Source organism: Notamacropus eugenii, chromosome X (genome assembly GCF_028372415.1).
Source record: "Notamacropus eugenii isolate mMacEug1 chromosome X, mMacEug1.pri_v2, whole genome shotgun sequence".
Taxonomy (NCBI): domain Eukaryota; kingdom Metazoa; phylum Chordata; class Mammalia; order Diprotodontia; family Macropodidae; genus Notamacropus; species Notamacropus eugenii.
In genome coordinates, this window is record NC_092879.1 from 52,195,346 (window position 1) to 52,218,350 (window position 23,005).

The 23,005-nt window shown below is 38.3% G+C and overlaps 2 protein-coding genes across 14 annotated transcripts in view; one reads left to right on the forward strand and one right to left on the reverse strand.

Annotated features, from left to right (window-relative positions):
• LOC140515491 (uncharacterized) overlaps positions 1–23,005 on the forward strand; it is a 497,421-nt gene that overhangs the window by 96,029 nt on the left and 378,387 nt on the right. For all 9 annotated transcript variants that reach the window (XR_011971047.1, XR_011971051.1, XR_011971053.1 and 6 more), the window contains exons 6-7: positions 19,219–19,315; positions 21,524–21,627. The gene's annotated coding sequence lies outside the window, so the exon portion shown is untranslated. The remainder of the gene's footprint in view (positions 1–19,218; positions 19,316–21,523; positions 21,628–23,005) is intronic.
• The window catches only part of LOC140515484 (fibrous sheath-interacting protein 2-like), a 100,941-nt gene that overhangs the window by 30,732 nt on the left and 47,204 nt on the right, over positions 1–23,005 (reverse strand). For all 5 annotated transcript variants that reach the window (XM_072626206.1, XM_072626205.1, XM_072626208.1 and 2 more), the window contains 2 exons: positions 17,744–17,780; positions 4,205–13,616 (listed from right to left, as the gene is read on the reverse strand). In XM_072626206.1, coding sequence (XP_072482307.1) covers positions 4,205–13,616; positions 17,744–17,780 — 9,449 coding nt within the window. The remainder of the gene's footprint in view (positions 1–4,204; positions 13,617–17,743; positions 17,781–23,005) is intronic.

The following is a 23,005-nucleotide window of genomic DNA, read 5'->3' on the forward strand; positions in this document are numbered from 1 at the left end:
TATTTGTTAACAGTTTTTTTCTTTCTTTTTAAATGGGGGGGTGTGTGGATGGGAGAGACAGAAGGTAGATTTTTGTTGTGGGAATTTTTTTTTAAAGAAGACAAGATAAAAATAAATTTGAGGACCTTGAGATGGACCAGAGTAATGGGAAGAAAGTGAGAAGAATCTGTGGGAAAAGATTAGAATCAATTTACTCTAAGCAAAACTAATCTCAAGGCTTAATTGTGAACTTAAAAGAGGTAGAAAAAGGGTGGGTAGAATCAGTGTAAAAGAATTAAATGGCAGAAAACAAAAACCTACCAATAACAAACTTAAATGTAAGTGGTTTAAGCTTCATAGTAAAAATGAAAGAAAATGAAACTCGACAATTTGCTGCATATAAGAAACACATTAAAAGGCAGAGTAAAATTGAAGGACTAAAACAAAAAAGGAGCAGTTTTTTGGAAAAAATACAACAAGTAGCACAGTATATAAGTACCTAAAGGAAAAGCTGACTGAATGGCAACAAAAAAGTAACATGACTGTCAGATAGTGTTCCTCTTTCAGAGCTGGATATTAGTTATCAGGAAGGAAAACAAAAAGAAAACAGCTGAACAGACTTGTTAGAAAAGAGATTTGAAAGACTTTTGTTGTCCTTTGAATGGGAATATTAAATAATATGCTATTTCACATCATCATTTAGTATGCTTACAACTGATTATATACAAGGAAATTATAAATCAATATGAAAAGGTAGAAATAGAAATACATTCTTTATAGATCACAACAATAAAATAGTAATTGATATGGGGTATAAGCAAAAGATAAGGTCTAAGTGGAGATTAAGTACCAACATTCTGAATCATAAGTAGGTTATAACATCACATGAACAAGAAATAACCACTGAAAAGGATTCCAACAATGAGACAACACATAAAATTTTTTTTTGGATGCAGCTAAAGCAGTCCTCAAAAGAAAAATTATATCATTAATCACATACAACCCATCAACAAGCAGTTATTCAAAATTTCTATGTGCCAAACCTTGTGCTAAGTGCTGGGGATACAGAGAAAAAGGAAAAATAGTCTCTTCCCTCAAAGATCTTACATTCTAATGAAGGTGAAAATATAATAGATAAATTGGTATACAGGAGATAAATGTAGAACACATGAAAGGTAGTCTTAGAGGGAAAGCATGGCTAGAGGGACCAGGAGAGTCCTCCTGGAGGAGGTGGCACTTGAGCTGAGTCTTAAAGGAGGCAGGGATTCTAAGAGGTGGTGATAAGGAGGGAAAGCATTCCAGGCAAGGGGAACAGCCAGTACAAAAGGTACAGGGCCAGGAGGTGGAGGAATAGCAAATGGGCCAGTAAGGATAGACTATAGTGGACGTGGAGAGTGTAATATACAAGAACATTGGAACAGGGTTCTACTGGACTAGATTGTAAAGAGTTTTAAATGCCAAACAAAAGATTTTGTATTTGGTCCTAGAGGGGGCCAACAGAGTTTGTTGAGTAGGGGAGTGTTATGTCTGACCTGTGCTTTAGGAAAATAACTTTGGCAACTGTGTGGAAGATAGAGTGGGGAGAGACTTGAGGCAGGAAGACCAACCAGTAGGCTATTGCACTATTTCTGGTGAGAGGTCATTAGGGTGGTGTCTGTGTGAATGGAGTGAAAGGGATGCATGTGACAGAAAAAAAATCTTCAAAACACAACAAATATAGGTATGGAAGGGCCATTTAAAAATATGGCCAAAAGCATATATCTCAAACCATGGACTAGTTACTTGCAATGAAGAAGCACTTCCAGCTTTCTTAATAAATACAGGTTTGTCAAGTCAAGGTTGCCCTGTCTCCTTATTGGTTTTGGCGTTGTTCTAGAAATGCTAGCTACGGTAATGTGACAAGAGGGAGAAAATAAAAGTATAAATGTCAGCAAAGTGGAGGCAAAATTAGTCTTATTTGCAGATGACACATCTACTTAGAAAATCCCAGAGAATCAGGGGAAAAACTAATCAAAATGATTAACAGCCTCAGTGAAGTAGGTTACAAAATCTGTAAAAATCATTAGCATTTCTACATGGTACTAACAAAAATTGGGAGAATAAGCTAGGAAAAATCCATTGAAAATATCTACAAAATGCATACGCTAGCCGAGTGCTTGCTTACGAAGATATTTAGGATTCATGTAAATACAACTATAAAACACTTGTTAAAGAAATAAAGGAAGATAAATGGAGAGACATTAGATTTTCATGTTTGCATACTATGATAAAAATATGACAATTTAAAAACGACACTACTTGAATTATTTTACAGATTTAGCACTAAACTAACCAAATTACTGATTTTATCATAGACAAAGTGACAGTAAAATTCATTGGAAGAAAAAGTCTAGAATCTCAAGGGAAGTAATGAAGAAAAATGGGCATAGGTCACCAAATCTCAACCTCTTAAACTCAAGCAGTAATCATCAAAATTAGTTTGTATTGGTTAAAAACAGAAAAATACACAGCAGGTTGGACAAAATAAGCAACACCAATCCAGGCCATTACAATAAGTATCTCCTGGGCACCAATTACATGCAAAGGCATTGTGCTAGATAATGGGAATACAAAGACAAAATGCAAAATAATCTCTGGACACGAGGAATTTATGGCTAGTGGAGAGTGGAAAGGAGAACACAACTTTTAAACAAATACGTATACATAGTAATCTGAGGAGTAAGGAGGGAATACTAATAATAAGGGAATCGAGAAAAGCTTCCAGTAAGAGGTGGCATATGATCTGAACCCTAAAGCAAGGTAGAAATTGATTCTAAGAGATGGAGGTGATAAGGGACGGTAGAGAGCCTACGTAAGAGTCTAGAGATGAGAAATGAAGTTCTGAGTTTGGGAAATAGCAGGCACGTCTATTAGGCTAGATTGTAGACTGTGAAAGGGAGGTAACATTAAGCTTCAAAAGATACCCTAGATCCATCGCCACAAGTGTTCCACTTCCATGTTCGTGAATCCTGATCATAATCCTTTATCATTCCATCTTTCCTGTGCCTCAGAGTCCCTAATCTTGTTTCGTCCTCATCATGACATCCAATCCGTCCACCCTTTAGTTCTTTCCCAGGCTATTACCCCTACACTGGCTACATTCTCCTCCCTTTCCTACCCTAACCCATCAGTGGACCAATTCAACTCTACGCTATTCTCTACTTTGAATCTCCTATGGCTAATCACGCCTCACCAAACCCTAAGCCCAAACCCAAATTCTTTTTACCATCTATCTCCTTCATTGATATTTATGTGCTGCTAAATGGAGCTGGAAGAAATCATGAAACTATGCTGATTACACAAAATTCATATTATCTAATTATATCTATTATTTGCTACAAATTTATGTTATCTAATTTCAAGTAGGCCCTTACTACAGCAAGGCAGTCCTTTTTCTCCCCAGTTCACCATTTTACTTTCCATAGTAGCTGTTCTAAAACTTCTCATTTCTCCTCAAGTCTCCCAGTGGTACCCCTTCCCTACCATCTCAGCTGAGGACCTCACCTTATACTTAAGTGAAAAATTAGGCCATTCATTGAGAGCTCTAGCTTTTCTCCTCTTTATTTCACATCACTTAGCCATAATTCCCTCTATCTCCTTCATTCCAGTCTTGGATGTAGAGATGGCAGTTCACTTTGACAAGACTAACTGCTCTACAAAGACCCTTGATCTCATTCCCTCACATCTTTTCCAACAGATTGCCTCTGCTCTCACATTCCCACTGTCCATTACCAGCTGTACTGGCCTTACTTGCTGTTCCTCACACATAACATTCCTTCTTCAGTTTCTGTATCTTTGAGGTATCCTTCTCATGCCTGGAATATTCTTCTAATCTAGGGAGGAATACACCTACATTTTTTAGTTTCCCTGTCTTCCTTTGAGACTCAGCTAAAATCCCACTTTTTACAAGAGGCCTTTCCCAGTCCTACCAGCTGCTAGTACCTTCCTCTCTTAAGATTATCTTCCCTCTCCTCTATACCTAGTTATACATGTATGTACCTGGCTAATTACATATTAAAATGTGACCTCCTTGGGGGCAGGAGTTGCTTTTGCCTTTGGGGGGGGGGGTATCTCCAGCATTTAGCACAATGCCTAGGACATACTAAGTACTTAAATAAGTAATTTTAAAAAAATTGATGGTTAACTATTTTTTTCCTAATGTGGTCATGATTCTTTAGTCACTTACTTTGGAGATTCTTGAAATGTGTGACCACAGACGTGGTGATATGTCTTGCTATCTGGTTGATTTCAGATGGACCTAGTTCATAATCAGCAAAAGTAATGACTTCAAATGTTTTCAAAGTTTCTATTTTATCTGCCCTTGGAAATGTTTTGTTTTCCCACTTTTCAAGTAAAGTATAATCTTTAATTCCATGAGATATTGCCTTTCCAAGGCCTTTTAATACTTTTTCTTTGGCAGATTGGAGTCTTTTTTCCCATGTTCTAAGCAGATTACTTCTCTCGTCCTGATATACAGATTGTGAGGAAAGAGTGGATAACGATTGTGACTTTGATAAGAAAAATGGTTTGATTGTCTCTACGTTGCTCCCCATTTCACGTGCCTGAGTCCCCAGGCCAGAACAAGCCAGAACAGTATTGACAATATTTTCAGCAGCAAGACATATTTTTAGTGGACTAACAGTTGTATGTCTCAATATCTTTGACTCAATATCTGGTTTTAGTTGCTCACAGTGAAATGTTCTTGGTTCCTCCTCATTCTCTACCTGGCCCACAAATGGCATAATTTCTTTCAATACCACATTATCAGGTTCACTGTTTTTCTTGAACAATTTTTGTAAGACACTCCCTTCTGGAAGAGAACTCTTTTGTTGCATGGGATCTTGTTCAAAATAGTTAAAATCGCATCTTCTTGAGGGTTTATTTTGCCCTTCTCTTCTACTTGAACTTGGTCCTGGTTCCGATTCAGGTGTGCCCACTGTGCTTGAAGTTCTAGAAGTGTCTCCTGCAGAGTATCTGGCATATGAGGTAAGATTAGATGAATTCCTATTATATTTTCCTAGTTCTTCCTCTGAAAAAATCACCATACCAGGCACTTGAAAAGGTGGAATGCTTTCCCGAATAGTGACTTCTTTTAACTTGCTATTGGACATTTTCATGCTAGCTGCCACTTCAACTCGGTGAACAGTATAAGTATTTTCAGCTCCTCTAACTGGGCTTTCCTTAGGTATATTTTCAAGCACAGAATCACTGAAATGAACACACTGATCTATTAAGTTACTAATGATTTCACTTGCTATCATGTTTTCTTCTAAGATGTTAATTGGAGATTGGTCCACTTGGTTGATTTCTTTGTCTAGCTTGCACTTAATTATACTTAGCATGTCATTAACAGTTTTAATTGCATAAGCACGCAGTTGTGAATGGAACGAATGAACCTGGAAAAGTGTTTTCTGTATGTTTTCCTTTGTGATAATACTACTTAACTTTGATTCATCAGGAATATCATTCAATGGTTGTAATTTTGGCAATATTCTCCTATTAAGTGGTCTCTGTTGGGCAGGATAAAAATTTTCAATAGGTATTTTCAAAATTTCAGAAAATTCATATTTAGAGATATGTTTAAATTGCAAATCTACAAATGCTTCCAAGGTATGTAACACATTCTCAACAATCTCTCTAGCAATTCTGCTATTAGAACTCAGAGAGGTCTGATCCTTCAGTTTTGTACTGTAGAAAGGTACATTGCTTAAGAGCTGTCCAGTTGGGGAAAAATATTTAGTCCTAGAATTAATCTGCTCTTTTTTTCTTGCTAGAATTTCCTTGTTATCAGAAATTGGCATCTCAGTCAAAAAACATAACTGTAATTTTTCAAACAGAATTTCAACAATTTCTCTGCCAAACAAATTAATTTGTGCGTTGGCATCATCAACACTAGCAGGTGTTCTTTTAAAATTATTACAGAAAATGCTTTCACAAGCCTCAATAGGGGGCATCTTCAGGAGGGAAACGGAACATTCTAACTCTTTCACTTTTATTAAGATTTCACTCAACACATTTTCGGCAACCATTAGTAGCTTATATTTTCCATTTTCCATGTCATTTGAATCTGTTTGCCATCTATCAAACATTTTCTTAAAAATACCTTCTTTAGGAAAAATTTGTTCTAGCTGTGAAGAAACATTCTCTAAGAAAACACAGGCTTGAGGTTTGGAAAAAGACTCTGTACCTATCTTCCTTTCTGGAAATTTGACATCTTCCAAGTGTGCAGGTTTAATCTGATAAGTGGAGTTATTTGAATCAGAGGAATACAATCCTTGCAAAACTGTATTAACCAGTTCACTTGCTGCTGTGATTTGGTCAGAATTTGGTAAACTTCCTATGTTGATCATCATTTTACTGCATTTCACCTGTTGGAATTCATTTACAATGGTTCCTAGGATGTTACTCACTATATCTTTAGCATAGTTTTTTAGTTCACATATAGGCAACTTTGCTTGCATGGGGGAGGTTTTGGCATCTCCTGTCGATAAGACATGTGAAAGGCTAAGGAAAGACTTGGAACGACTTCCTCTCAATGCTATTTTTTCTTCTATGGGTATTCTGGCCTTCCCTTTTCCCTTAGAATTGCCAGATATTGCCTGGGATTTTGCCTTACATTTATGCACTGAGCTGAGTTTCAAGCTTGTTTTAAAACTGCTCCTAAGACCTGTCTTGGGGCTGGCTTTAGCCACATGTTGCCCGGAAGATGGGACACCATCACATGGGATATCAGAGGGAGAGTACTCCGCTAGGTTCAAGGAAGCAAAAGATATGATCTTATTAAGAACCATTTGCACCAGATCTTCGCCCACTCTCAATGGAGAGCAGTGCAATAAAGTGTCTTCCAACAACATATTTTTAATACTTGAATGACGATAAGTTTGAGGCATTAAGGCCTGAGAAGGTCTCCTTTTTTCTGACAGTTTAGACACACTGAAACATGGTGTTTCTGCCACCAATATATTTTTACTGCCAGTTGCAGCCACTTCTCTCTCTGTTTCACCATTCTCATATATGGATGTGGCGATAATAGAGTACATTTTGCCAAGTACACTATCAACTATGTCATTTGCAACAATACTAATATTGGACTGAAAAGATTTTTTGGGAGCCCCATTTGGTGTCTTCATTTTTGATTCAGATGTAAGGTGAGAGAGTTCATTAAAAGGAGGTAAATGGCTAATGGTTTCCGTTATTCGTTGATTCACCTTATTTAAAACATCTTCAACCGTGCTGAATACTGGGGCAGTTTCTTCCTGTCTGGACTCACCATTCCTCATAAATATTTCTTCCAAAACTGTTCTCTGACTTTCACTTTCAGAACTCAGTGAGCTTTGTTTCAGGGGATGTTTTGAAAGAAGAGATATTTCAGTGCTTTTATCCTGTCTTTCTTCCAATAGCATTTCATTTTGCATAGCTACTTGTAACTTTGAGAAAGACGACCCTTCTTTTGAAGATCTTTTATCACCAAACATCTTTAATAGGTTGTTTACAATTTCACTCGCTATGATATTTTCTCGAAATAAAGCATTATTTGAATAAGAATACATCTTTTGCATCTCTATGTCTAAATCATGTTTTATAATTTTTAATACAGTACTAGCAATTATGTCAGCATACTCCCTAAGATTGGTTTGTGACAGCTGACTTGTAGATATAGTATTTTCTTTGTAACTAGCTAATGAAGTATCTCTGATATTCTGGCCAAGAAAAGCTTTGGTTGTAGGTAATTTCAAGGTCTTCATATTTGACTGGACTTGGCCTGGTGCAAGAAAGTGACCTTCATCCTGTAGATGACTAGAAAGTTCAGTGACAACAAAGGATTTTTCTTTAGTCTGTGAATCATTGCTGATTAAGGAATCTACTCGTTCTGTGGCAAAAGATTCTAATCTATTCAGAATGTTTTTAGTAATATAGTCACATGGATCAAAAAGAGATTCACTGGCATCGTCTGCCTTTGCCACTGGCATTTGCTCATCATCATCATGAGGAGATTTCACCCTTACAACCTTGGTCTTTTTCTTTCCTACATCAGAAAGACCACTTCCTATTTTTTCTTCTGTTATATCCCTAAGAGTGGGAGGCTCACCTTCTGTTTTTGGAATTGCATCACAAAGGGACTTCAGTGGTAAATGTGCCGAAATGGGCTCCTTTATATTTCTGCCAACTATAACAGCAGAACTGAGGTTCTGAAGCACTATGTTCACCATATCACTAGCAATCATGATAACATCTGATTTAGGAATTGAAAATTTGGGGCTGCTGTCATTTGTATATTCAATTGCCATCTCAGGGCTTGCTGTTAGATGTTTAGCATCCACATTATCTTGATGAAGAGTGATTGGGGAAAGTGGGACATGATTCAGATCCAATTTTCTTTCACAAATGTCACTTAAAATATTTTCAACAATACCTTGTATTTGAAATTGAAGTTCTTTTCGATATTCTGTTTTATTAAATAGTTTTTCTACAATGCCTTCTTGAAGATCTGAACTATTATCTTTCTCCAGTTTGTTTTTATCAGATTTGCCTTTGGTAGATACAATATCTAAAACAGTATTAACAACCTGACTTGCAATATTTTCAGACATGACAATGTTATGAGTTACCACGTGACTTTCTGATCCTTTGTCTAGCTCTTGTTTGATTCCTTGCAATATTTTCCTGGCCACTTCTGTTGCATATTTATTTAGTTTAGAAACAGACAGTTGACATGCTGAGGTCATATTTTCTGGTCTGCTACGATCCACTGAAGGATAGGAAATTTCCTCAGTGGGAGAATGGACTTCTTTTGTAGGTAATAACTCTTTGCTTAATGAAGTAGGTTGTTGAGGTGTAGGTAAAGCCCTTGAGATGGTAAGGCTAACTGGAGGATAAAAGAGGGATTTGACTTTAGAAGTAGCAAAAGATTCCAAATTGCTTATGACTGTTTGTACAATATCTTCAACTACTTTGACCTTAGTCAGTCTCTCAACATTGGAGGAGGAATGTAGCTGATGTGATTCTCTATTCAGTGCTGTCGGATACACAGATGTCTTTCTTTGATTACTTTGTTCATGAAAAGGAGCATTGGCTGAAAATGTGATGGTTTTATACCTACTTTTGTTTGCATTTCTTTCTGCCCTGGCGGCAGAGTAAAGCTTTTGAAATACAGTCTTAACAATGTCATCTGCAACAATAGTTACATCTGCTTCAGACACCAAAGTGCCCATAGTTTTATCCATGAATTGAATGAATGTTTTAGTGACAGGTTGCTCTGCAGAGTGAGAAATACCACACAAAGGGGAATGGGAGAAAGGAAGTACATTGAGTTGGTTAACTAAAGCATTCTGGAAAATTTCATTTAAAACATTTCGTATGATTGGCATTACGGGTGACTTGTGTGGTTCTTTCAGTTCCACCTCAATCTTTTTAAAGGTTTTTTCTAAAATGCGTTGTTTAACAGTATCCTTCTTATCCTCATCACCTGATGGCTCTCCCTGTTCCTCTGCTTGTTCAGAGTCTTCCAAAAATGCATCTGATTCAGCACCTCCAGGAAGAAAATTGCCATAGACTGGCTTATATCGGTAATATTCAATATCTCTCTCTTCAGACTCAGGTTGTTGAAATATTCCTGGAGACACAGCATCTAAAATTAAATTGACCAGATTTTTGATCACCACTTTTTCTTGAGTTGGATTACTTACTTTTGTCTCAGAATCCAATGGGTTTCCATTTAGTTCTACCTGAATAGCCTTCAAAATGGCACTTGATACCTTTTTGGCATTTATCTGTAGAGTGGATTGCAGATGATCATCATGAGTTTCCACTTTGGTTGATGTACTGGCTTGTGGTGACAATTCGCCATGGTTTTCACTACTACCTCTAGAACACAAATTTAAATTGGCAAAGCCCTCTAATTTATTAAAAACAGTTTGAAGAATGTCTGAAGCCACCATTTTTAGATTAGTTCTGTGGAATCCTGGAACACTCGCTCTCTGAGAAGGATCAGCATCTTTCATCTTATGGCTAGACTCCTCATTACTGTCTTCCTGGATACTATCAGGTACCATATAAGACATTACATCTGTGCACTTCGCCACTTCCTCCACCACTACAGTAGGATATAGGCTGTCCTCATCTAGATCATCTGAGATTTTCCTACTTTCAGAATTGGGGGGTTTGTGATCCATCTCAGAACATAATTTTTCAAGGATGTCTTCAAGAATGACATTAGAAACTACTTGAATATTAGAATGCAATGCTGGAGTTGCTCTCAAACTCTCATCGGCACATTCTTCATGAACAGATAAATGACTCAAACTAGGGAGCAGAGGTTCTCCCATCATTTTGTTCAACATTTCAAATAATGTATTACCAATTCTTTCTAACACTTGAGATCTGGCTGCCTCGTTGACATTCTTCCCACTAAATACACTATGTAGAACACAAGGGATAACTGGACATTTTTGAGATTGAAAAGGAACCTTCACTTGAACATTAGAGGACTGACAGGAAATTGGCTTTTTATATTGCCCACTTGTTGATCTTCTTTGTACATCAATATAATCAGTTTCAACAAAAGTACCAGGCATTGACATGTGTGATGGGAAGACAGGATCGTTTTTATCAGTACTTCTACCAGATAACATCTCACAAATGCATGTTACCAATGAACTTGCCATAACTTCATCATTGAGATTTGATACAACAGATTCCAGTTCTTTATCAGAAAGAGGAAAATCATCTTCCTCTACAAAGGTTATTGAGGGCTTAGGCTCCCTGGCATTTTTTTTCTTCTTATAGACTTCCAATTGACTGCGAATAGCACCTAAAACAATATTCACAACTTTGGTTGTATAAGCACTAAGTTGTGATCGAAGTTTTGAGGGTGAAGACAGTTTTGAGCGTGAAGGGGCAAGTGTTTGGTCTTTGCTTGAAGGTCTCCGGAAAATTGAAGTTGTTTCATAGCACCGTGGCCTAAAGCACTTTTGCAATTTTGGAAAAACAAATAATTTCAGCTTTTTAAAGATTGTGCGGATGATCTCGTCACTAACATTATCAGCTTCGGGTGCCTCTTCACTTGCTGGAGATTCAAGCCAGGGAGGTTGTGCTTGCTCTATATTGAACAGAGATTTCATCTTCTTTTCACTCTCAAACCATATTTTCAATGGCTCTTTGGGCACCAATGGGGCAAGCTGATGAATTTGATATATATCTTTGATCTCAGGGGGAGTATCTGGAGCATCTATGGAGGACCGATAAAGTAAGGTAGTACTGGAATCTTTTTTAGCATCTGAAATTTGACATGATGAAGCTGTATGAAGTATTTTTAACACTGCATCTGTCATGTCATTAGCCACTACATTGATTTCTGATGTTGAGAACATCTCATTCCTAACTTGGTCCATCCATTCTTCAGGGGACAATCCATGAGGCATTTCAGAGTCAAAAGATGAAGTTTCATTAACATCTGTAAAGCTCATCTGACTAGGGGTCATGGTTATCATTTCTCTGAGCATGTCAGTTAAAATGTCTGTAACAATATTCTCTGATGCTTTCTTTATTTGATATTTTTCATCCTGGCTAAAACCTAACATTTGTTTTTTTGGCTTTACTTCTTCTGAAAGCTTGTCTTCACTTGAAGAAGTTTGTAATTCAGATGGCACTCCCCACTCATGAAATGCTCCTCTGCTATGGGAAGCAGGCTTTGTTGGTGATTTGACTTTTCTCTTGCGTCTAAGACCAGTCACTTCCCTCTTAAACTGTTCTTTCATAGCCTGTTCTCGCAATAGTGCTTTCTGATCTTTGAAAGATGATGAAAGGACACTTTCCACCATTTTGTCTATTTCTTCATTATCATCTTCTGAATAAAAGACCATGCCAGGAACATTAACAGGTGGAAGTGGTTTTCCAAACCTAGGACAAACCTTTGTTGTGCCTGTGAGCCTGTATTCTTCCTTAAGAAGACTAGGGCTTTTCAGTCTGGGATGTTTACTTTGACAAATATCTACTTGCACTTCTTTTTCTACTTCCTCTTCTTCTTCCTCTTCTTCTTCTTCTTCTTCTTCTTCTTCTTCTTCTTCTTCCTCATTCATTTCAGTGAAGATATCATCAAGTAGCTGCAAGACTATTACGGTTTCCTCAGATGCAATTAGTCTTTCATTGTCAAGTTCAGTTTGTATATAACCCAGTATGGTGCCGATTGCTTCTTCAACATAACCAACCACAGAAGACTGTGAAAAAATGTTTGACACTAAGTTATGGATTTCTTCTTTTACGATTACGCAAGCAACATCAGATTCAGTACTATGAACAGGCACAGGCCTAGGCCTAGGCCTAGGCCTAGGCATAGGCATGGGCACAGGCATGGGCATGGGCATAGGCATGGGCTTGGGCATAGGTGTAGCCATAGGTGTAGGTGTAGGCGTAGGCGTAGGTGTTGGCGTAGGCATAGACATGGGCATGGGCATAGGAAAGGGCATAGGCATGGTCACTGTGCTAGTACTGACTTGGGTAGATGCTTCATTATAGTTTTTGGGTGATTTTTCAACATGTTGTTTCTCAACAGTAACTTCTGTTGCTTTTGTTTCTTTTTTCTGAGACAAATCACTTTTCTTGGAAGCTGCAAATGTCATCAACTTTTCTAAAATAACATGCACCATGTCCTCTGCAATGTCGCACATTGGTTCCAGAGAACCAGAGACCATTGCTTGATCTGCTTTGCTAACAAAATGTTCCTTACTGGGAGATAAACCTGGCTTGAAGGTGACTGACAGGTCTTCTTGTGAAAAGATTTCAATGCATTTTTTTTCAACTGCAGACTGCAGCTTATCAAGCATATTTTCAACTATATCTGCCGCTGCTGAGCCGACATCCACTGTGGAGAGCACACTCTCCTTGCCAGTTTCAAGATGGTCAACAAAAACTTCAGCAGTAACGGCAGAGAGAGAGGGAATGGCTTGAGCTAAATCAGATAGTATTTCTTGAAAAATGTTTTCCAAAATCAGTTCCGTTTCTTCTTTTAGGTGACATTTAAAATTAACAAAAACATTTTTTAACTCCTTCATCTCAGTCATAGGTTTTTCTTTTTCTTCTGGGGAATCAGCAGGTAATTCTTCTGTTTCTGTAGTAGCATCCTTCTTCTCACTTGCTTCAACTGGAGATAAAAGTTGACTGTCAGACTTACAGATCTTTGTCTTGGGGGCATCATAGCTCATTCCCATCTGGTTATAATTAAACTGAGTTACAGTTTGTGCCTTACTGTTATATGTTCCTTTCAAGATGGTGGTTTCAATTTGGGTAGGTCTTGATATTTTTGTTACCACAGGCTGCCCTTCTGGCACGGTAGGCAATTGTACTGTCTTTGAGGTGACATCTGTATAACTGATCTTTTTAGCTGCGGCTGCAGAATAAGCTCTATATGCAAACTCGTCACTGCAAGTACTACAGAAACTTGAGCTACCCGAAGAGAGAACCGAATCATCAGATAACGGGTATATATTTGTACGCAACCTTTCTTCATACATTGTGATGGCTGGATACAAAATACTGGTCACTGTAGCTACAACCCAGGTCATTACATTTTGAAGTATGGTATTTAATTCTTCAGCAGATATCTGCAAAGAAAGCAGATAGGGATGGACAGAGAATTAAAACATTCATGGGCTTCATGTGTACAAAGTGACTTACCTTGCACACTCCTCATCACACAAGGTACGCTAGAGGAAGCTAGAATAAATTCACAGTTTAGAAAAGGATTCAGTGTGAAGAGAATCATGGGAGAGGAACTCTGGAGCCTGGACTTAAGTTAGCTCTACTTCCATTTTCTAAAATGAATCTCTCTTATATAATCTATGATTTCTATTCAGTGGCATAGTGGAAAGACTACTGAACTTGAGAGTCTGATAACCTGGGTCTGAGTTCTGGCTCTGCCTTCTACTAGTTGGGTAACTTCACTGAACCTTAGTTTCCTTATTTTCAAGATGGGGATGATAATACTTGAGCCATCCACTTTGCAGGGTTGTTGTAGGGCTCAAAATAAATGACATGCAAAAACACTTTGTAAACTTAGAGGTGCCATATAAATATGATCATTAGCTAAAATGTCTCCACCAAAGTCTTCCTTCTTGGTTCAGAGGTAACCCTGGGTCCTCCAAGACCATAACAGCAGATAGGGCCTACTGAGCTGGAAGGTTTCAAGTACTGGCTAGCGATGGACTGCATGGCTGCTGCCCATGGACCAGGCTGACCAAGTTCAGAGACCCTCATCACCAAGAGATCAACTACTCAATGATATATTTGGGCTACAAGCAACTCAGGAAACCATCTACTGAAGTGTGAGAAAGCTGTAAAGTGTATGAGTGAAGGGAGTACTCAAACAGGTGAAATTACTGAACACTATTATTAGCCAAGTAAACATAATGTTTACCGAATCATACTTTTGCATTATAATGTTGTTGGTGACACAGCAGATAAAGCATTAGACCTGGAGTCAGGAAGACCTGAGTTCAAGTATGGCCTCACTTATTCATTAGTATGGTCATGGGCAAATCATTTGACCTCTATCTGCCTCAGTGTGGTCATTTTTAAGATGAGAATAATAGCAGCACCTATCAGATCTGTTGTGAGGAAAAATGAGATAATATTTGTTGTGTTTTGTAAACCTTAAAATGCTATATAAATGCTAACTATTATTAGAACTGTTATTATACATGGTGTCCCAAAAGTCTTAGTGCAGTTTTAAACTTTTAAATCTTAAAGCTTAAAACTCTACTACAACCTTTGGGATACTGTGTATAAGAAGAAATAAAGCTCTTCCATCTCCAGACCTATAAGAAATCTGAGTTTTTTCACTCTTCTGGGTAAAAGACTTGATTTTTTTTTTGACTCAGTCATTTTAAAGGCAAAAGAATAGGGTTTCTAATGAATTTGGTTTCTCTGCTGTGGTTTAACAAAAAGGGCTTGGCAAGAAAGCAGGGCAAAGAAGCCTGGGCAATGCCTCTTAAAGCTACAATCCAAACTTCCCTTGAAAGTATGAATAAGGAGGACATTTCTTTTCAACTTATATATTCTAGCATATTGAGGAGGCTTCCTGCCATCATGGAGAGGTCCCATGTGGTCAGGTGACTTGTAGTTAAGAGCCTGTCTGGCTGAGGTAAGACAGGAGGGCCTAGATGTGTGACTCTGTGGCCTCTGCAGTCAGGTGCCTGGCATCCTTCTGCTTGCCTGTACCAAGTCGTTCAGCATACATCCACTCATATGTATCTGTATATGTAGAATTATATATATTTGCTTAAATACACATGTACTTATACATGTATACCCTATACGTCCACATCTGTATCTAGATCTCTAGTCCTATGCACCTGTAGATGGATCTGAACAAGCCTGGATGCCTCTGGGTCAAACAACAGATCAAAAAGGCAGCCTAAGTTTTCCAAATAAAAGGTAGTTCGTGAGAATAGAAAATTAGGTTGGTAGAAGTTGGGGACTAGGACCCTTCCTGGTCCTCTTCTGTTCATTTAGTCTGGGCTGCAGTTGGGAGAACATGCTTGCTCAGTGGCCAGGGGGACTCAGCTCACTGTGGCCCAGCTATAGAAGTGGGGGCAGAATAAAAATAAAATATAGACTGCTTGATTATTAAGGCAAAGAAAGTTCCAGTCTGGATTTGGGTAGTTGAACAGGGGCACCTAGAACCAAGGAATTCCAAGAGAAAATAAATTTCTCAGCTGGATGACACCAAATTCTTTCTCTGCTCTACAGACCTATACTCACCTACCTGCATATATTTTTGATTTTCATAAGTCCTGATGCTGAAAAGCCCATTTTGGGGGAGTGTTTTTAAGGCTCCCAAATCTTCCAGGCATTTTGTAGTTATTTGGAATGCAACTTTCCTTTCTATTATTTCCTCCCGGATTTTGTTATTACATAGAAATATCGTTGGGTTTTGCAGGCTTATTTTGTAGCTGGCAACTTTGCTGAAGCTATTAATTGCCTCAACCAGTTTCTTTACTGATTTCCTAGGATTTTTAAGTATCATGTCATCATCAAAGAGGAATCATTTTGTCTCCTCTTCGCCTAACATTAAGCCTTTGATTTCCTTCTTTTACCTTATTGCTTTTGCTAGCATTCCTGGTCAAATAACAGTGGGGAGAGTGGGTGCCTGAGAGAGTCTTGTTGTACATGGCTTACTTTGACTATGGATGATAGCAGAGAGATAAACTTCAGGAAAGAATCTAAAGCCCATGCATGGAGTTCACCTCCCCAGGCCCCAATTTCTTCACCTGTAAAGTGTGGATAACAGTATTTATGATATAGACTTCACAGGGTGTTTTTAAAGACCAAATGAGCTAATGGATGGAAGCATCATGTAAATCTTAAATTGGCACATAGCAGTTATTATTAGTAGCCTACAATAGGGTCATGTGATTTGGCTCTGAACCAAAAGCTCCCAGGATATTTTATCATCTGCTGTGCTGCTGGATGTTATTGTGTATGGAAGAACTGTGTGGGCCAATGTACTTGTCTTGTATGACTATACTCTAAAAGGAACATTCCTAGAGGTAAATCTGCAAAGTGCATGGAGAAAGCCAGATGGTTATAGGAATCTCCCCTTACCAGACCTGGGGAATTAAAGATAATCTTGTTTTCTAAATTCCAGAGGCAACAGAGGGCAGACCTACACTGAGGTTCTCAGACTGGCTATACAGAAAGCAATATGAAACAGACATATTCCTAAAAAGTTGTGGGTGAAGTGAAATTTGAAAAATAAGAATTCTCTTTTCCCACTGACTGCCATTATGAAATATGATGGCTTTGTATTTCCTTAAAGATAAAAACTAAGCTTTTGGCACCAGCATCTGTCATTGTGTAAGGATGTCTTGTGTGTTTATATCAGGTGTGTGTGGGTGGGGCGTGGGATGGGTCTGTAAAGATGTCAGAATGGATGCTGCTCCCTTGTCTCTCTTTCTCTTTCCTGACTCAGGATTTAGGGCTCATAACATGAGGCTACTTGGCATTTCCTGATCCCAGTCCCAACTTCAAGCAACAATAGCTTACATTTATAGAGAGTGTTAAAGTTTACAAAATTATTTCCTCCCAACAGTGTTGGGTGATGGGTAATAGAAGTATCATGATTCCTAAATTTCAGACTGAGGCTTCAAGAGTCTAGGTTAACAGCCTACCTAGTGACATAACACAGACATGGCGGAGATGGGCCTGGAACCCAGATCTTGTGGCTCCAAATCTAACATTATCTTTCCACTATTAGATGTTGCCTTTTCTGGACAATCTTGCCCATATCCCTCTGAAACTTGAGATCGGAGTAGACCCAGGCATTGTGGCCTATTTGTCAGGGAATTCTCCAGGATAGGCTGAGCATCGGATACCAAGGAGCTGTTATAGTCTGCAAAGATGTTAGCTTCCTGGCATGAGGTCAGGGTGTGCTTTGGACATCTGATGGCTGTCAGGTCCCTTAAACCTTCCTAGAGTCCCCATGGCTTCTCTTAAGAAGTGGCATATCTCTTTCCTAACATGATATTGGTCCTCTGCAAACAAACTTCATCTCTTTCCAGCAGCAAGAGTTGTTCTGAACAGAGGGAGAGAAACTTGAGTAACATCTGGATAGAGGGGAGACTAAATGACTGTCATGAATGAGGTGATCTGCTGCTTCACTTTTTACAGTATAACCCAACAGAAAATCAAATTGCCACCTTGTTTTCTCCAAACATTTTTTCATACATACCTTTTCTTGTAGCCTGTTTTGCAGGAGCTGATGTTGCCTGAAAAGCAAAGGATCATTGTTGAGTTTTTTGCTTCAGTGACCAAAAAGCTAGACATCTTCCTTCCAAAGTCCTCATTATTGAATCTAAGGCTTGTCTTTATATTTGGGAGAGTGTTAGATGTTCACAAAGAAGAGAAAAAACTTCTTTCTCAAGGTCCCTCTTGCCCTGTCAAGTAGATTTGGGTCTCTGTGGTAGACAATTGCTGTTCAGGCCACTGTGTAGGCAATATGGGGAATCCAGCCACTCTGCCAATGCCATACCCTGAACCCTGCCCCCCCCCCCCCAACTAGGTCTGGCTCCTCCTAACGAAGAACACACAGAAATGGTTTGCCATAGGGATGAGATATTCCCTTAAATTCCACGGGGCTCTGATGGGGTGCTTGGTTGCAGGTACTTGGGCCCCAATTCTAAAATCACATTTCTCCCTAGCCTCAAAATACTATCTCAGGCAGTTTCTCCCCAGCCCAAGGATACAGGCTGCCCTAGCAACAGCTGTTATCTCCCTTCCTGCTGTAGTAGCCAGATGCACCTATAGAACTCATTAGTTTGAACCAGTTGTGTACTGGCTTAACAGGCTGTGCACTAGGTCATAACATAGGACATTTACTACTCACTGACCAATCATGTATCCTAGGCTTGGACATACCTATACTCCCTTACATTTATCTTGTCTAACAAGACATTGATGAGAACAACCTGGTTTTTCTGAGCCAGCCCTGACCCCTGGTTGACTTAGAGACATTTCAGACCTAAAACCACACCTCCCTTGGGCTATTTCCTGATGAATTCTGGGTAAAATATCTGTGCAGTAGATACCAAAAGTGCATGTTCCTTTAAGAATTGACCACTCCTTAACTACTCCCTAATCCCACCCCAAAACACCCAGGTAGCATATTTGGCACAAGTGATACTATAGAATATCCTATATAAACTTTCCCTGTACCCTTTAAGGTTGCAGGTTCCCTAAGAACTCTTAGCCATTGAAAAGTGTAATAAATCTTTACCTTGACTTCAACAATGCTTGAGTCCGTGAATTCTTCTGCAGATGACCTGCCCCCGGTACCCTGGTCTTTGTGGGGGTCTCAAACCCCCCCTTCCAGCCCTCATCAGTTCCACCATAGCATTTGATGAATGCAACAACTTTTACCTTGTATTTGAGTGATATCCTGTTTCACATCTGGAAAAGTCTACCTGCTTGCTCTCCCTTGTCCCAACTCTTGAAATTCATTCATCCCACTCCCAACTCAAAAAGTTTCTAACCTTTCCTCCAATTAGAAATCTCATTTCTTATATCCTGTTAATTGTTTTCTTTTAATGCCTAAAAATCTCTCTCTCCCTGTATTCAGGGTCCCGGTTTGTTATGTCATTGGCATGCATTGTTTTAATAAACTGATATGCTCTTAAGCTCAAACTTTTGTTTCCTCATTTATTTCAGATTTCACCATGACAGTTTTTGGTGAAGCCAGCCAAACTGAGAAAGAACTCCAACCCCCAGGATTGCATATTCATTTTTATGGAAGACTGCCCTGGAGGTAGGACCCCCCTCTCGATTTCAATTCTTTTGAGCCAAGGTAAAGTTTACCCCCACACTGCTGCGGAAGACATATTCTGTTTAAGGGGACAATGAGTTTTGGTAATAGTAAAATACCAAAGGATTCCTCCTTGGAGAAATTTCTTTTGTCATGAAACCAGGGGACGAGCTCATTGTTAAATTGACACCCCCACCTTAGAGAAATTCTCATTGACCTCGAAACAAGTATAGATTCCCATACAAGAGTGAAAGAGGCAGCTAAAAGATAGAGCTCTCATATTATGCTAAAATATATAAAATCCAAATGGGTCCCAAAATTTACACGACAGGATCTTTAATCACTGCAAATTTTGGAAAATTGTGCACACTGTTTTCTGTCTTATCATTTTGTCTGTTTTTATGTCTTTGTAAAATGCTCAGAAAATAATCTTTGTTGTGTGTCATGTTTGGTGTTTGTAGATTCTGCTACCTTGAAAACATTTCTTAGGGGAAAATGCAGCCAGCCAGGAAAACTGCTGAAAAGTTGCAGCCAAAGAGTTTAGTATACTGGGAAAGATGAATAAAGTTTCATTCACTCATTCAGCAGTTTCCCCAAACTTCTGTAATCTGATGCTAACCTCTGTCCCAGTAATCAGGACTTAACTCCTACTTTAGGTTTTCAACAAAAGATTAGGTTACAAAGGAAAAAAGACCTTCAATATTCTTTCTCTGTTATTTCAGCCCTGGTCACCATGGAGTTACAGAGATAAAATCAAAGAAAAGATAACTTTTTCCTAGTTTGTAGGAATTTGTGGCATTATATATGAATGAAGACTGCAAATTATAGTAACTGCTAAAAATATCTTAGTAGATGTTGGAAGTTTGGAGATTAAGGAGATTGGAAATTAATCATTAAGGAATTTGGAGATTAATCATTTTAAGATTTCAGGGGAGAACTACTGGGATTTAGGGTAATTCCAAGAACTCATTCGTTTCTCTTTATCCAATCGGATAAGTCACTTAGCAGATGCCAAACACATCTTAGTGAGTTTTGGGGTATCACTCTGTAGAATTTGTTTTAAGGAAAAATAAGAATTATGTAAAAATTTTAGGAGTAAACAGCACTTAGATTCCTTTTTCTCTGACGATGATAAATGAAGGAAGGCAGCTAGCCAGTTTGAAAGTAATCCCAGAGGGAAGAAAATAATTGGTATGAAGTTCACATTTTAAATTTATCTACAACTTAATAGGCATGTCTTATGAACCTTTTCTTGACCATGTTTAAATTAGGGAGCAACTTAAAAATGAGAAAAATTTAATTAAGAAATGGAAAGGGTGATTTAAACTGAAGAGGGATCTGTGTGAAGCGACCACTCACTCCTCTTCCACCATTGCCTGGACCTAGACCTTGGATTCATGGTGATGGGAAATAGGGAAAGTGACCATGAATTGGAAATATCTTTCGGGAACACTAAAGTAGAACTTTCAAAGCATTACACAACAGAACTGTTTAGGTAAACTAGAAGCAAAATCACCAAAGAAAATTAGAAAAAAACCATTAGGTTTCTCTCAGGAACCTAAAAGGGTAACACTACTGCAATTAATTAGGACTGTGCAAAATTTTGTGCTGAATTGCACAATAAAATAAAGATTAGTTATTTAAATAATTTGGGATATGGTTAGGAAATATAGCACTCTGCTCCTCAAAGATTATTCTGGGGGTATATTCACCAGTCTTTGGAATCTCATGAGCTCCAAAGCAAGGGGATGGGAATACAAGGCTGCCACTTGGAATAGTTTAGGATTAAAACTGAAAAGCCTCAGGGAGAGGGAGGATGAGGCCAGGTTACGAACATGAAAGGAACTGATTTGACTCTTTGGGTGATTTTTGAAAGAAAATAAATTAAAAGTTTATGGAAAGATCAAAGTGCTACCATGAACCTTTGTAAATGAGCTGTTAACTCTGAGCTCTAAATTTGAAAGCACAAGTGACTAATAGCCCTGGGAAATTGAGATTTTGATATTGTGGTTGTAAATCCAGATTTCATTTGGTTGAAATTTATCCTGTAACTAAATTATGGTGTGGTGAAATGTGATCTCATATTAATTGTGGCATTAAATGCAAAAAAAAATGCTGGAAAAATGCAAGGAAGCCTGAGTTACATTCCTGTCTCAGAAATTTATTAGCTGTGTGATCTTAAGAAAGTTATTTTATCTCTGTTTATCTCAGTTTGCTGACCCATAAAGAGGAACATAATGGAACCCAGCTCCCACCGTTGTTATAAGGATCAAATGATATGATTGTGAAATACTCAATTTGGTGCCTGGCTTATGGTAAGTACTATATAAAGTTGACTATTTCATTGGATGTAATTGTTCCATACTTGATAACTTTATACCAGGTTTTTGATGTGATTAATACGAATTGCCAAAGGTAATAAGGTCAATGATTTTCTGTGCAAGATATTTTAGGAAATACATTTGGTTGAATCGATGCCTTCTGACTGGTAAAAATTTTTGTTTCATGTTTTAAATACATGATATTATGTCAGAAATGCTGCTAGACAAATACCTCCTCTTTTAATCTGGATGCCCTTAAATTACAAACTGAGCTATTAATATAATGTGATAAAAACAGATATATGAGAACTGTTAAATGCTTAATGGGTCACATTTTGTTTTAAAACAGAGAATCATAATTGACTGTTTGGGAAAAAGTTGCACAGACTCTTTAAGATATTCTTATCTGTGAGGTCCCTTGAGACTTTGTATTCAGGAAAGAGTCATAAGATCTTATCAGCCCTACTGACTGAATGTTGCAAAATCGAAATGACTAAAGTCTGAGAACCTAGAACTGAGAAAATAGGATCCCCTCTCCCACTCTTTGTCAAAGTGGAGAATTCACAAGTTTACTATAGGACAAAATGAGTTTTCATTGTTAGCTATCACTTATAAAAATTATGAAATGTACAGTGCGGTTTAAAGCTGTGACTTCAATACATTATGTCAACTATCATGTATTTGCTGTGTATCTGAAACTCCAGAATGTGGTTAGTTTTAATTTATCAGTAATGGATAATTGAAAAGTAATGACATGTAAGTGTTAGGGAAACATGAGAAAACTAATAATATTCAAGCCTGTTAGAAGTGAGCCCATCTAACAAGCCCCAGCAGTGAGAAACATGCTCACCTTAAACAAAGAACAATCCCTGTTGTGAAATCAGGAAAGCTTTTATTCATTTTTACGTCCATTCCCCCTGAATGGACGGGTAGCCTCCCCAGGAAGGTTACAGGATGACTACAACACATTTAGAAAAAGGGGGCTTCTTATATTATTTTTTGAACTTTGGCTCTCCCTCTATACTGTCCCCTGGCCATGTGACTTTACGTTCTCCTCTCTAATAGGCCCTTCATTAGTTTCTGACCTCCAATCTGTCCATGCTAGGTCCCAACCCTTCTCACCTAGGAATGTGGCCAACAGAACTTTCTTGTTTACCACACAGCCTATACTCTGATTAGTATAATTTTGTAATTTGAGGTAAAAACTCTTGGGGATATAATTTGATTACAGGGATGGCTGAAGTGCCCATTAAATCAACAGTTCAGCAGTAAAGCAGAAAATGGCATGTAGTGCAGTCCATTGCAGGTAGATGTCTGTCCCTGGGAAAAGCTGAGGGGGGTGACCTTGGTATGGTTTAAGGTAATATCCTCC